This window comes from Metarhizium brunneum, chromosome 1, assembly GCF_013426205.1.
Source record: "Metarhizium brunneum chromosome 1, complete sequence".
Classification (NCBI taxonomy): Eukaryota; Fungi; Ascomycota; class Sordariomycetes; order Hypocreales; family Clavicipitaceae; genus Metarhizium; species Metarhizium brunneum.
Window position 1 is genome coordinate 8,356,697 of NC_089422.1, and position 15,646 is coordinate 8,372,342.

The window sequence follows — 15,646 nt, forward strand, 5'->3', positions numbered from 1 at the left end:
AACAATGAGTTTTTTATTTCTACATTCAGTACGGAGTAAGCATGGGACGGTTGGCCTGGATGGTAGCACACATGTCATGTCACGAACCAGACCTGCGGTACTCGTAGGCCGAGGCCGGGCAGGCCAGGCTAAATACCAGAAGCTGAACCAGCATCGACTTGCCTTGACCGCCAATTACTACAAGGAGCCACAGCCACAGCCACAGCGCCAGCTGTCCTGTGCTCCGTGCTCTGGGTGTGATGCCTGGTGTCTTGGTGTCTAGGCACTTTGGTAGCTGGTCATGATCGTGGTCGTTTCCCACGCCATGTAAGGCGGCTCGCCGAGACGGGACGTGAATGACACAAATGACACAGATGATGGATGCACATGTCAGCCCACCCCCACCAGCACATGAGGCATGCAAAAGGGCACCAAGAGGACGAAAGCGACGATGCCGACGCACAAGGCGGGCATCGACGACGACATGGCCATGGTCCATGGGGGGGGGGGGCAGCAGTCCACTTTAGTAGCAGTAATTAACATTGAAGCCGCGGCGACGGCCGGCGGGCCGCTCGCACTTGGCTCACGTTTAGCATCATGGCCGAGCCCAGATCATCTCGACCCTGGCAGGTCACATTGGTACACATTGGGCATTCAGCATTGCGGAGAAGACCAGTTGACATTCCGCATCGAGGCCCCCGGGGCTCACGGCACCGTTTCAGCCCGTCGTGGTTGAAGGTGTGACATCCTCCTGATGCTGTTGGGCTGCGTCCAGGCAAGACCAGCCGAAATCTCCAGTCACACGATTCAATGCTCCAGGTCCGCCGCCGCCGCGCACCAACACAACCACCACCACCGTCGACCATCTAAAGCCTGCCCTGCCTGCCCTTTCAGCCTTTTGTCTGTCTCCTGCACCGTTTGTCTGCGACGGTCTTTGTACGTCGTCATCTGGGCTGCCCTCGGAGCTGTTGCTGATACAGGCTGATGCACAAGCGTTCCTGGCCGCTGGTCTTGTCCCTACGCATGTGCTCGTGCCCGCGACTTGCCCACCGCCTTTATCGTCATCCGTTCCGAATGTCCTGTCGTGCTCCCACAACCAGTCAATCAATTCCAATTTTCACCAGCTACACATCTTCCACTGCTCCCACGAATCATCTAGCCTCTCCCTGATAAAACTGTTGCGTTGGATGTGAGCGACGCGGCGGCTTGCCATGTCGTCGCCTTCCTCTGATGCGTCGCCCGACTCGGCGGTTCAATATGCTTACATGTTTGAGAAGGACAAGGGCCCTACAAAGCAGCTCGATGCCCTTTTGAGGGCTATTGCCCGCCACGTTGTAAGGCACCACGCAGCCCTGAGCTCTCGTTCAAAGAGGTCCGCCGTCGAGCTGGATTTGGCGTCACAAGACCTGCAAGCTGACATCTTGTTGCTGTAGATGCTAGAGATTGGTGAGAAGGCGGACAACCATCTCACACCAAGTAAGCTGGCTGCCTTTTACAAGGCTGTTGGCGGCGACTATGACTGTGCGTTCACTACAAGAGCTGGCCAGAAACAGCTCGCCCCCTTCGCCCTGGGAAAGTTGTCTATGCTAACTTTGCTTGTCTTCGTAAAGCTCTCTTTGTGGACACGCCGCACTCGACGATTTCCTACGTCTGGCAAATCACTGGCTGCCAGCATAGCCTCCAACCCACACGCAATGATTTTGACCCCCCATCAATACCGGCCCTCACCTATCGCGGCTTCTCTCGATGGGAGTCGTTAGAGATCTTGCTCGGACCCGAGGAGCATGTTCCATTTCTGCAATATGCCGTGAAGGAGTGGAACTTGAAACACCCGGAAACCGGCGCAGACTTCCCCGTCGACCTACCTTGGACTTGTTTCCCGGAGAAACCCGACCAAGACATTGATCGCTGGCACAAAAGTTGCGCAGACAAATTATGGACGGCAGCATCCAATGATGATGGGGCGACTCCAAGGCCGCCGCCTGCAAATGAACAGCCTCCTCCTCCAAAGTTCACCTACGCCCATTTCCAGGAGCCTTTCTCATTCACCTCCTCGCCGCGACCGAGGCCAAATGACGGAGAATATTTTGGACGGCCCTTTGCATATACTCACGTACCACGTCGATACGCCAGTCAACGCAAGGCAGAGAGGTCTCCAGACAGACCACGCCGCGGTGATACGTCGCCAGATGACAGGGGGAGGAGGAGGAGCTTTTCCGACTATGCCTCTGGCCGACCTGACCAAGACCCCTCTTTGCCAAGGGGGTATTCACCATCGTATCTGAATCCCAACATGAAGAGGTCAGGCCCAGGGAGGAGGCATAGCCATCCAAGACACGAGATGACTGATTCATCAGACGAGGAGCCGGTTGGGGATCCTAGAGAGAAGCGACGCCGTCACCCATACTCCCCACCCCCTCCGTCGGTCCGTAGATTTGTACGCACGGGGGCTGCTTCACAATCGCAGGGATCCTCTAATGGGTCCAGCCATCTTCGTGGGCTACGATCGGACGGTCGACCAGAGGAAGCAAAGAGACGCACCGGACCAAGCCCGTTGGGCTCCCTTCGCGACAAGTTTACGGAGACAGTCAGCAGTATTCTCCCAAATGGCCTCACCTCCGACCGGCCGCGGCCCGGCCCAAGACAGAATTCCGGGACGGAGCCTATTCGCACACGGAGGAGTCGGGAGCAGGTTCGCCCTTCACGTTTAAATCGAAGCTATTCCGACATGGATACAGATGAGTCTGGAGATCCTTCCGTGACAGAAAGCGACGGCCGGAGGAGGCGTAGAACACGTGAGGAGCGCGAGAGAGAACAAGAACGGGAAAGGGAGCGTTACCAAAGGGGACGGGTTCGCGACCATGACCGTGACTGGGAAGAAGACAGGGACATGGGTTTGAGGAGAGAGAAGAGCTATTTACGGCGACCAGAAACACAGCGAAGAACAAGCAGCCATGCCGATATTGATAGAAATCGAGACCCACCAGAATGGGACCTTCGCGACAGGGACCGAGATAGAGACAGAGATCGCTTGAGAGATGAGAGGAGGAAATGGGAGAGACGGAATTCTCCGGAGGAGGATTTAACAAGCCCGGCAGCAGCAATGGCCGCCAGGCGTATGCATCCTGAAGCCGCATATAGCTGACGGAACCTAACATAACCGCGGATGACGATGCAGGAAGCTGCTCACTTCACCCTACCAAGAGCATCGTATTGGAACCTGTGAGGTGTTGCATGAATTTTGTTACATGTTTCATTGACGGGTTATGTCCAAACGATATACGAAACGCATTTATGATATTTACGACATCACAAGCCACTTTTATGAATTTGATGTGTGTTTAGCATAGGGAGGTCCAGCATGAGGCAGCCAACTCGTAGCATAATAGACTTGTCAGCTCAAAGTCATTTGGTAACAAAAAAAAGCCACGTAATGTAAATAGTGCAGTGGATTGTGGATGAGGTACACGGGGCAGCTGCGGTGTCTTTGGAGAGGTCAACTCAATATATACATATGATATTGTAGATGTGACGGCTAGATCGCAAGTGGAATTTCCCGAGAGTTACCCGCTCGCTAACCTCGTGGGGCTAGGAGACCAATCTAGAGCTGTTTAATTCCGATGACATGAGTCTCCGACTGGAGACGGAAAGAACCGAAATTTGGAATGGACACATGAATCAATCCCCCGATGCGTTAAAATGCGGTTAGGCACGAGCCAGTATCAACCGTGGTGTCGTTATAATAAGTGGCCAGAAAGGACGGGAAACAAGGCAGAGAAGACACAGAGACGATGCTGGTGGCATTGGGGGTGCCGACTTCAGGAGGCACGGTTTCGATGCGAGTACATATACGGTGGTGTACCATTGGGATGTTGACAGAGGGGCAAAGGAAGCATCTGTCAGGATTGGGTACCGGGCTATCGCTCATGAAAGAAGAATATAGTATAGCGTATTATACGTACATCCTTAGTGGTAGATATTCTGCTACAGACATAAGAGTCTGGGGTGTTTCTTTCCACAAACATCAATGATATTATTGGAATAATTGGAACGGTTTGATATATCATGTGCTTATGGTTGCATTGAGACAGATAGTATTCAGATTGAAGCGACGAATCAAAAGGCCTGCTGACGGACCGTGTGAGCTTGATGCATGTCAGAGGCGGCCAACGGGAAGGCGGTACTGAGTGTAAGGGTCGAGGGGATTTTCTTCAATTCTGGAATTGATTACAGAGTACTGTGGACTCGTGGGGGGGTTACATGGCAGGGAGGATGAATCCACACACATCTTGGGCTGCAAGACGGACCAAACTGTCAGTGTGGGTGAAACGGCGCCACCGGACAGACAGACATATGTACATACATACAGATACTCGCCGATTGGGGCCTGGGGGGTGGGAGTGGTGCGGATGCCGGTTGCGGCCAAGGCAGGCCGAGATGGAAAGGTGAATGAAATTAATTTTAGAAGTTGAACATGGAAAGCGTACTGGTGCAGGCCAACATGGGTCTGCGGCTGCATGAGGTCAGCATGTGCTTAGCAAGGCACGAAGAAACCGCTCGACGTTGGAGGTTGACGCTGCTGACAATCTGGATGGTGAATTGCTGCGGCTGCTGCATCGTCCTTCGGTTTGTTTCCACGGTCGTCTGTCCAATATTTCGTCACCCGGACCCAAATCCCATCATGCCTGGCCATCTTGCTGCGCCGTTCTTCTCTGCTATATTCAGAATTGGTTCGGTAGGCAGGCTCCCCATATCACAACAAGGCGCGAGCAGGGCGTATTTTAAAATTGTCAAGTCTGGTCTATTTTGCAATGCGTGATTGCTGCCCGATTCGGCGTGTCTAGAGTCTCGAGTTGGCGCTTCTGCTTTCGGCGACCTGGAAGACCAAGTACCCAGTCTTTTGCAAGCCCGGCTATCTCGACAACATCGGGACGCCATCGCCTGTTCTATTTTTTATTTTTATTTTTGTTTCTCCCAACCTCGGGCTGCTGTGCGACACAACAAGTAAGTTATCGACGGCAATCTGGCTCAATGACTAGTGCCTGGCTGCATTGTTGACGCGACCCACGCCCCGATATCAACCGACCCCCAGCTTTCTTTCCGCCCAAACTTGACCGACGACAGTCCAAGTGCAACACTCACTCCCACTCTCCGCTACCCACGCCGCCGCTCTTTTCGTCTTCCTTGGCTGCATCAAGTCTTCAATTTAAGGAGCGTGCGACACGGCACTTCACCTTCATTTGCGCCCACAGTCCTGGACACAGCTGTGCACGACTTTGTTACTTGTTGAGGCGGCAGCACTCGGCCGTCGTCATCCGCCATCTCGGCTTCTCCCGCCTCACCCATCTACGGCTTACTTGTCCAGCTGAGGGAGCGAGTCCTGGCCTCGTCCTTGCCCTTTCGCCGCCACCAATTCCTTGTGCCGCCGCTACAAAAGCCGACTGCGACCGCTTTTCGACCGGATAGAAATCGAGCCTGCTGAAATATACCCAGAATTTCACGCCCAGATATCAGACTAGTAGCAAAGGGGCACAATGAAGGGCCGTCCAGTCGAAGACGTTGTGTACGACCGGCTCTACGCCAAGCCCAAAGCCAGCGATCCGCAAAACTTCCAGACGTTTCTGCAAAGGAGCCTCATCCCCGAAGTCCGCCAGGAGACGCATGCCTTTTACGGACACCTCGAAACCCAGGAGGCCAAATACCCCGGCCTCGATTACACTCACCCGACGCATAGAATTCGCCTGTGCCGCTGGCCATGGCACAGACTCCTCTTCCAAGCCTTCGACGCCCTGCGCCTTACCAAAGCCGAAATCCGCGGCCTTACCAAGTGGGAGGGCACCAAATGGGCAAAGGAGAAGTTCGAGAAGGAGCAGGGAATCACCATTAGAGACACAACCGCAGACGAGGTATCCGACTGGGTACCGCCCTCAGAGGTCCAGCTGCCTGAGACCTCGAGCATCACCCAGGCTGAACCCGAGCAGATACAATCCACCACGTCGATTCCGTCCCTCGGTGTGCTGGGCGATGAGGACGACGACGCCAACCAGGAAGATGAAAGCGATGGCGAGTTTGAGAGTGTCGGCGTGTATCTGAACGAGCGGCTTCGTGACCGTGCAACCCGCCGCGAGGCCGGAGATACATCCATCGTCCTGGACGAGGAGTGGGAGCAATGGCTCAAGAATGCCATTGACTCGGGAGAGCTGGCCCTTCTCACCGAGCAAATGACAGAGCAGATGATTCGCAGAGCACCAAGCACATCCGTCATTCCAGCAGCTCTCATCCCCCCGCGCATGCTCACCGCTGCTCGAGCCGGCCAGTGGTCTGAAATCCCCGAAGTGCTGCACCCCATGCTCCTCCGGACCCTTGAAGCCGAAAACCCTAGCCTCCGTGCTGAATCTCGAAGATCTCGAGTCACTGCTGCAGCTGCGGCGCCTCACTCCTCTCTCCCCCGGGCGACTCGCCCGACAATTCGTCTTCCCAATGCACAGGATGCATTCTAGATATAAGGTGAAGAATACGGTACAACACGAACCCCTCCCCCAAAAATTGGAAAAAAAAAAGAAAGAAGGAAAGACAGAAAGGAATGGACCTACGTTTTGATAAAATGGGTAGAGACGGGATATGCATACTCATGAATTTCACGATTTTTTTCGCTTCTTTTTCGCTTTACAACTACTAGTCAAAACTAGCAGTCAACGATCAGAGACGAAGCACCTCTGTCCAGATGGTCACATTTTCTTTCTTGTTGGGTGCTTTGAGCCGTATCTTGATGATACCGGGTTTAATAGATGGGACTGACGTCTGATGGGCTATTTTTCTTTCCTCTGTTGATAATGCGATAAAAAGATTGCTCTGGCGTTGGAACGTTTCATGTATCATACGTTGATCAGAATATAAGAATGATTTTTTTTCATTATTATTTTCGTGCGTGCTTGTTGAAGTTTTGGTATGCGTCATGCGTCGGGTCTTTTTTAGTCTGGTTTTACGGTAGCTTGGTTTGGTGTGTGCCTTTTACTGGTGTAATATGATGAAATTGGCTGGCGGAGGCTACATAGAGGGTGCTGGGTACCGAGCAAGGTGCCCAAGTTGTTACCCTTTTACGTTAAAGTCGGGATGAAAGTCTACTGATTGTGCCTTGCCTTGGCTGCATTTTCTGCAAGACAAGTCAAGAATGTTGCTGTAGCTGGCTGGGGCAATACGACACGGATGCTTCATGGGCACGGTGAGGGTTGGGTAATCGCAAGCAGTTACAGCTGATTACCCTTTTCCGTTCCCTTATCGGATACTATGCGGTGCTGCCGTGTGGCTGACACATGACGTTGTCGGGTGACAGTCTATGATATATTACCAAGTACGTCAAAACTAATACCCATCCGACGTACTGGAGAACCATGATTGTTATACACAGAGGCTAAACCTACCAAACGCCACGCTAATCCCATAAATCGTAATTCCACACCAAGCCTCTACCCTGCCGAATTCGCAGACTCTTTTGTACGGGCATCCGCCCCTCGCGATGACGATACAAAGCGGATCTTGCGCATTGGAGCGTGGAAAGAATTCTATTTCTCCGGCTCGAGGTGCGACCACTCCGGGATGGCCTTGATTTGCTGCCACATGAATTTCTCCAGTTTATTAGCTGACTTTGCATATGGCGTGTTTTCGTTATTGTATTTGCGGCAGTTGTCAAATATGAGCTTGGCGTCTCTGGTGAAGTCTTCTGGGGTGGCGTACTGGTCCGCCTCGAGCTTGTTTTCCATGGTGCTGAGATCCATGGGCTCTTTGATGACCTCGTAGTAGTCGGCCACGTCGTCGCGGTTAACGGGGACGAGGAACGGCCACGCAGACTGGTGATTTTGGAGGTCGTTGAGTAGGTGCAGGAGTTGGTTGTAGTTGGGGCCGTGTCGGGGTTGGCGAGCCAGTTCGTCCATGTCGGGGGACCAGCCAGATGCGCGAATGGCAGGGATATCTAGAGGATCGATTTCTCTGACACCGTTCTTCCACTCCTTTGGTGGTGCGTGGACAGTGTGTGATTTTGAGTATGCGCGTATTTTGGCCTGCACGCATTCCTTTTGTTTGAGCAACATACGGCCCATTTCGAGGTATCGGATCCGGGGTAGCATGGAGCACTGCATAATAGTGCCCCCTTCATAATCTTTGATGTATCCCATCCAAACACTTTTATCAAGAGTGATTTCCTTAGTGAAGCCTTGTTTCTTGAAGTACCCAATAGCGTAATTATCAGCATACGTTAGGAAGTGCATGACGTCGCTGGTTGCTTTGACATAATCCTTTAGATGGGACATAAGATGTGCACCATACCCCTTGACTTGCTGGTCAGAGCTGATAGCGCAAAACACAATCTCCGCAAACTGTCTACCCTTAAATGGTCGATACGTGATTCCGCCAACGACCTCCAATGGTTTCTTGACTATGGCAATCGATAAATGCGTACGGTCGTATACTAGACGCGCAATATAGTCTTTTGGCATCTTGGGAAGCTGTTTTTGGAATATGCATTTTAGCCCGGTAAGAATGATCAGGGACTCGCGCTCGTTGTCGTTATTCACAACTCGAAATTCAATCTCGCCGTTGCGCTCTTCGATAACGGCAGGCTGAGACGGCCGCGGTTAGCTGATTCGAACTGACCGAAAAAAATGCAACAAACGCTCAGAATGTACCTTTTCAGGGAATGGAATTGGTTTCATGGCCACGGGCTTCTTTTCCTCGGCTGCGTCGACAGATTCGTCATGCTTAATACGCTTCAATGCAGCGGGCGAGGTGGGGTCCTCCGAAGCCTTGCGCTTTGTGCCTTGGGTGTTGTGAGCTTGGAGAAAGGAAAACACAGGTATAAATTAAGCTCACCATTTTCTTCCTTGATAACGTCTCCCATGATGGAAGATGGCTGTGGTTATGACGCTGATATTCCACCGTCGGTGGTACTGACGTAGAGATGTGATGCGAATGTTAAATCAATGTGGGGACCGACGCGCTGAACATTGCAAGTGAGTATTCGTTCATGGTCCGTGCACGGCTTACGTTGGCAGCTTAAAGCTCCCAGGGGTTGGCGCTAAACCTGTTTTGCCTCTGGCCACGATGTCGATGTCAGGACAGCTTGTCGCACCCATAAATCAACTCGTAGCCTTGCAGTTCTCGTCCAAATCGCATCGACAACCATTGTGCTAGCACAACGCGTGGACAGCACCTATTCGACCCATTCAATCTCCCTTACGATATACCGCTCCGACTTGAAGCACTTGGCACATGGATTCCTCGCTGCATGAAGTTTGGCAAGCTGCTGCTGGCAGTCCATTCCTCCCCACCGTTGGCAAAAACAGCCAGTTCCTCGTTGCATTCATCTTGATGCTGTTGGGATTGGCAATTACTGGCGTATTTACATTGAGTTTGTCTATCATTTGCCGGTCCTGCTGGTCGTTCTATGATGCTAATGAACTTGCAGACCGGTCTCTTGTTAACCTCGCGACACTTGGCATCCCAGCTTCTTTGGCACTCGCGTACGTATGCATTCTACGGTGACAGCCGTTCTTTCCAACGCTCACATTACTTGACAGCTTCGGAGTTGTATACATGTTCTGTGCAGTTGGAGTCTACCTTTGAGAAGATACCCAAATAACTACACTGACTGGTTGGTTGACGAGCCAGCTGGTCTCTATTGTACATTAGTTGAAAGAGGGAAGGCAGAGAAGACGCAGGAGACCTGCTGAACGATTGCTATCTGGTTTGGTTTTTTTTTTTTTGATTTTAGAAAGAGAAAAGTTTCGCACGATTGATATCCATCGCTCCCAACGATCAGCACATTTGCACATCAAGAATCATGGCGCCTGACAAGACCCCAATCTTTCGGGCTGTAGCTACGTCTACACGGCCGCTATATCAGCTGCTTCGGTGTATTAACTTTGCTCCAAGAGTCCATGTCCAGATAACTGAGGAAGGTATTCGATTTGCTGCAGACCATTCGAGGGTAATGCAAGGTAACTTATTTCCTCACAACTTCATGGTCCCGCAACCGTCACACGGCTAACTATTGTTTCAGGAGTTGCTTTTCTTGACAAGGCGCTGTTTTCAGCATATAGCCTCAACCTGCCACTCTCTGACGATGACGAAGCAGTCGATCTACCAAATTTCCAAATCTCCTTGGCATCATTTCTTGAAGTGCTCCAAATATTTGGAGCTGTGGATGTTGCGACTCGGGCGCAGAAGGCAGAGCAAGACCCTTATCGGAGTAACTTGAGAAATTACAGACCAGATGCATTCAGCAACCAAGCTCTTGGGATATCTGGCACCTGTACATTACTTTACGGCGAAGCAGGAGATGCTTTCAAAATCACCATTGAAGAAGCTGGGGTGAAGACCACGGCAGGATTGACGACATATGTGCCGGAATTGCCAGACGATATTCCATTCAATCGAGAGGAGATGTCGTTCAAAATAATCATGTCGTCGCGTTCCCTATTGGATTCCTTGGCGGAGATATCTCCCACGGCTCCTGACAAGCTGGCCATTATCGCCTCAAAGACGTCGCCCTTTTTGTCACTCGCTGGCACTGGTGACCTGGGAAGTTCCGCAGTAGATTTTGCTAGGGGCAGAGACTTGCTGGAGACTTTCACCATTGCCGACCGCTGGGCTCAGACGTACAAGTTCGACTTCATCAAAAATTCAACAGAGGCCATGCGTATCGCGAACAAGGTCAGTCTCCGGGGTGACGCACAGGGCGTCTTGAGTCTTCAGTTCATGGTAGAGATGGAAGGTGGTAAGCGAAGTTTTCTGGATTTTCGGTTTGTTCCCTTTATCACATACGACGAGGAGGACGAGGGCGAGACTGATACAGGTATCGAGTTTGAAGAAGATTAGAGGCGCTTGGATGGCTAGGGTCCATGACAATTTCCCGCGAGCTCGACCTCTGATTGTCAAGGGGGAGAAAATGGGTAGAGCTCGAGTCGTGATATACATACCTAGAACTTGATCTGTCCGTATGTCAATCATGACTCTGAATTTGGTCTTTGTTAGTGTATCGACTCATAGTGTGCTTTATATGGCGTGTCATTCCCTTGCGTGCATTATTATGTGCTGTGACCCATCATTTTGCAATCGAGATCAACATTGACGCTTTTTCTCAGGACGTCTTTTTTCCCGAATACCGCAAGGGAAAGAACCAGCCATAGTTTATCAGCCAACTCCGTGCGTTGGCAAATCCTTGTGCAAATCCTGATCTTGCCCTGCGTGCATTAGGTAGCCGAGATCACCAGCATGGTCTGTCCCAGCACGTCCCTGCTCATGAGTCGCCTGGCCTATAATGGGCCGCGTAACCAGTCAGGACTGCAGTCGCCATAGACTCTCCCAATAAGAAGCAGCCATTTCTGGTCAACACTCCATTTGTCGCGCAAACTTGTGAATGTGTGCTTCGCGCTCCGTAGGTGTTGGCAGTATATACAACAGAATACGTATGTATACAGTTTACATCCCTCATACCTCCTGCAAAGCAGCGAATATGTAACCGTGGCTAGACGACGATAAGAATGCATAGAGCAATGTACATATTTACCAACACGACATGTGGAGTGGGCCAAGTATCCATTTGTACATAGACTTGCAAGGCAGGGCGTGGTGTCATGTAAAGGAGATTGGCCATTATGCAAAAATGCAAAGCTAGCCAACTCCTCGCTCGCAGGCGAGCATACTCCCAGATGGATGATTGACTCATGTCATTGACGCCACGAAATGAAATTGTGAGACTGCCCGACATGCTAGTACATACTAGACTTACATGCCGTTGTGCGGCATGGCTCAGGAATGGAGGCGTAATACGTCGCGCAGGCAAGGCCAAGGGAGGCGCGAGGGAGACGACGCAATCCCGCGAAATCCATTTATTAAAAGCCGCCCTTGCTGCCTTGGTTCTTCCCTACCTAGGCCTTATAATAATATACTGTATTAAGAAGCACCGCAGCAGAAAAAGAAAGAAAAAACATACGGACTAGTGTCGATTCATTCGCTGGCACACGCTTTGCAATCGAAAGATCTCTACGGACAAACATGCTTCCCACCGACGCCGCGTCAAAGACAACCATGCCATCCTCCAAGGGCATCAGACTCCACGATGAGGACGAGAAGGCCAAGAAGGCCAACAGCCGGGGCAAATGTCTAAGCGCTGTTGCCGCATTTCCCGGCCTAATAGTCGCGTCCATGGGCCAGTTTTTCGCAGCATGCTGCAGCTGCACGAGGCCCACGGACGACGAGGCCCAGGATGATTGCGAAACACTACTCGACGGTAAAATTATTCCATTTCCTAGGCACGCTGCGTCGTCGTTTCTACGGACTGGGACGCCGCGAAGGATGAGAGAGGCCAATCATGTTCTATAATGGGAACGGAGCACTGGTGCAGAAGGCCACGGATTCGTTTAACAGCGACAAACACACATGCCAACAAACGGCAGCCCTGAAACTTTATTACGTATTCTCTTTCGGCTCCCTCGAGCCATTTCTATTCGAGGATACAAACGGAAACGTGGCGTACTATTTTTACTGCCAAGGGATTGCGATACACGGGCCATTTGGGTTAGGTCCGTGAGGCGTTCGTGGGGGGAGTTGCTCTTCTCATTTTGTTGTGTTACAGTTCTTGGCATCGCATACCAGTCGGTAGTCTATTGCTCTGGACCCGGGTTTCGGGTCGCATCTGGGGAAGGATGATGCTGTGTTACGGCCCGATATGTTCTGATTGGCGCCGATGGGGATGGATCACATGGAGACTTGAGGCGTTTTCGGAGCCTGTACAAAATATTGTAGGGAAAACAACTTGTTTTGGCATAATCGGCGCTCAATAAAAGCAACCGCAATATAACTTTTTTCAAGTTGACACTTCCGGAACCGAGTGATCAGGCATAAAGGACACGGCTATCAAGCTCGGCTAGCGCTAGCTAGTAGCCTGTAGCCTCGCCTTCTGATGTGACTGCATGGCAATGCCGGCGATGTTGGGCGCGTCAAGGACCAAGCCGGCATTCCTGGGGCCCATCCCGTTGCAGTTCTGGGGTTTGTGATTGCCATGTGGTCTGTGCCCGATTGTGCATACGGGGTAGTGATTGTTTGAGCTAGATAGACTAAGAAAAAGGAATCCAGAGAGACCATGTTTGCACAGTATCCGTAGATTGGATTGCTAACGGGAAATTGCGACGAGTTGCCAGTTATGGCAATGAGCGACGACTATGATCATCGTTTATGTAGGAATGACGAAGAAAGCTTTGACCATGGGTTTATCTGGACTGATCGACGGCTGGATCTGCCGCATCATTAATTTCTGATATTCGGCTGGTGGTTGCTGAAAGATGTCGTAAAAACGAGAAATACGATTGTCGTCGGAGTTCGTTCTTCAGCTGTCATCAGGCTACAGAGTACTCCGTATTTGCCCAAATAACCTGCTAGCCACAATTGACCAAGTATGTCGATACCGGCAGACCGAAGTTGAGACTGGCAGAGATCAAACGTGCACGGAGGACTGCAAGATGGTTATCTTCTTCGAACAGAATCGGTGGAGTGATGGGGATGATAATATGAGGCTTATGCACTCCGTATGTACGCACAGCGACGCACGTAGGCGGGTTCTCTGCTGCATGTGAGGTGGTTTAAGCCCGAGCTCCCGCAATCGAGGTCATAGTTGACCCTACATGTATACTCTGTATATCTCTGATAAGATCCGGTCTCTTCAAAAAGAGTATTGTAATGAACACGCGGCCGACGAAGTCTTTTGCGAGAGGTAGGGATAAACATTGAAGCTAGCTCATTCTGGTCCTAGCATGTTTATCAGGACAGTAGCGCCTGCTCAAGCGTGCAGCAGTTGACTGCGGCCTTTCCCGTTCGTTCTTCCTCACGTTTTCTCGCCCCACAATTGCCAACACTCTGGCCTAACAGACATCTTCATCTCTGCAAGGCCACCAGCTTTCATCAACATCCCAACTGCTGATCACATCTTGATCTCTTTTCCATCGTCAAAATGCCGGGATTGTCGACATGTTGTGGCCGGCTTTTGAAGACCCCAAGCCCTTGACCCTGGTACTGCCAGCCTATCGTCATGTTTGCCATTTTAGGCTGATTTGGAGAGATTATCCGATAGTACACGGAGGACAACCAGAGGCGCGTAGGACCACAACGAAAGAGGCGTCAAGTGCGAAACGGACAGGTATGGCGCATTGGGAAGGCATAACACGCACAGACGAATCGTGTTCAGTGCCAAAAAAACAAAGACACACAGCTGATCACGACATAAGTTATATCAACCTCAGCTGTGAACGTTAATACGAGCAGTATGCCACCCTATTCTAGCGAGGTGCCGAGATGTTGCGCTTGCTCTTGCAGTGCTTCATGAGTACTATCTGCTATTACCGCTCTACATTTAGAAACGCGCGAGTGCCAGTACCAGGAGAGGATTATACCAACTCGTCATTTGCCGCACAAGAGGAAGGGATCATGAAGCGGCTTGTGCACTGAAACATGCCTCGTGCTTTGGCGTCCCTAATGGGCAAGGCCAAGGGCTTCCCAGGCTCTAGGTGTGCGGCCGACACACTCTGCTGCGAGCTACCAAAGTCAGGGCAAGGCTGCCATTCTGAAGCGGGGAGAGAGGTTTGCTGCTACAGCTATTTACACCCATGAACCACGAGGTCATCGTCTTGGCTTGGAGCTGTGTCGGGTGACTTGGCCGCTATGATCGAGAATCTCGTCATTGGCATTGTTGGCGTGTTCCTCTTGTCTATTGGGCTAACTCAAGGGCATTATCCCAGTCGGTATATAAGCATCTAGACGCTGGCATCCTTTCATCTATCACCAATGTATATCTGGGCTTGTGTTGCCCACTGCACTCGCACCGTCCCATTAACCAATGATGCCGCAGAACACCTCGCTTCCTGGCTGTGTAATGCCTCTTCCCGTGTCTTTACGCACACCATCACATTGTACCACGACCATGCCATACCATAAACCTCTCGTAATGCGTGATTTTCTGACTGCTAACTCGAGAACTAGCGATTTGACTCGCCAGTGGTTTTCGTCCATTACCAAAACGGCACTTGGAAGGATCTCGGATACCCGCCGACGAGTAGCCAGGGCCGAAGAGCATCGTGGAATGGACGGAATGGCAGGCCTTCACTTCTGGCACATGATGAATCGTTGATCCAAAAGGATACAAGGGAAATGGCCAACGCTGGAGCCACTTCGCAAACAAAGTCGGGAAGTCGGGGCGTTGAGAAAACGCATCAGCCAGCACCCACAGCATCCAGTGAACTATTTCGAGCCAGGGTCGTGCCGAATTGGCTCTGGTTCCCTAAAGCTGGAGTTGGCTGCGCCCCCCATGCCGATCGATCCCTGGTGCAAGCACTCCAGATGCTGGTGGCCTGGCTGAACAGAACTCGCAAGCATGGGTCACGCCGCATGGGCTTCTACCTGGGCTGGGCCGCAGCCACAATGGAACCAGTCTCGCCCAGTACGACATGCAACAAGGGAAACAATTCATTTTTCGACAGAATAACTGACACCCGCCTGTTTCCGGCCGGCCAGGTGTGGGCTCGGAACCCATGTTTTGCGTACCACCACCAACCTGAAATCGCTGCGGCCACAACGTGAGAAGGCTGGTGGCCCCCATCAGGTTGACATTCACTTATAAGCC

The 15,646-nt window shown here is 51.5% G+C and overlaps 5 protein-coding genes across 5 annotated transcripts; 4 read left to right on the plus strand and 1 right to left on the minus strand.

The window, feature by feature from the left end:
• Positions 1–1,190: 1,190 nt before the first annotated feature.
• Positions 1,191–3,124, plus strand: G6M90_00g025470 (uncharacterized protein; the record flags this gene model as incomplete). The annotated part of the gene is made up of 3 exons (XM_014692550.1): positions 1,191–1,313; positions 1,413–1,500; positions 1,590–3,124. The coding sequence occupies 3 exons, from the start codon at positions 1,191–1,193 to the stop codon at positions 3,122–3,124; spliced, it is 1,746 nt and encodes a 581-aa protein (XP_014548036.1).
• Positions 3,125–5,513: 2,389 nt separating this feature from the next.
• G6M90_00g025480 (uncharacterized protein) lies at positions 5,514–6,479 on the plus strand (the record flags this gene model as incomplete). The annotated part of the gene is made up of 1 exon (XM_014692549.1): positions 5,514–6,479. One exon carries the CDS (start codon positions 5,514–5,516, stop codon positions 6,477–6,479), a length of 966 nt encoding a protein of 321 aa, XP_014548035.1.
• Positions 6,480–7,541: 1,062 nt separating this feature from the next.
• Positions 7,542–8,872, minus strand: GCN5 (Histone acetyltransferase GCN5; the record flags this gene model as incomplete). The annotated part of the gene is made up of 3 exons (XM_014692548.1): positions 7,542–8,594; positions 8,661–8,791; positions 8,845–8,872. 3 exons carry the CDS (start codon positions 8,870–8,872, stop codon positions 7,542–7,544), a joined length of 1,212 nt encoding a protein of 403 aa, XP_014548034.1.
• Positions 8,873–9,814: 942 nt separating this feature from the next.
• Positions 9,815–10,851, plus strand: rad1 (DNA damage checkpoint control protein rad1; the record flags this gene model as incomplete). The annotated part of the gene is made up of 2 exons (XM_014692547.1): positions 9,815–9,971; positions 10,034–10,851. The coding sequence occupies 2 exons, from the start codon at positions 9,815–9,817 to the stop codon at positions 10,849–10,851; spliced, it is 975 nt and encodes a 324-aa protein (XP_014548033.1).
• A 1,179-nt stretch (positions 10,852–12,030) lies between these two features.
• On the plus strand, positions 12,031–12,357 carry G6M90_00g025510 (uncharacterized protein; the record flags this gene model as incomplete). Its single annotated transcript, XM_014692546.1, has 1 exon — positions 12,031–12,357. One exon carries the CDS (start codon positions 12,031–12,033, stop codon positions 12,355–12,357), a length of 327 nt encoding a protein of 108 aa, XP_014548032.1.
• Between the last annotated feature and the right edge of the window lie 3,289 nt (positions 12,358–15,646).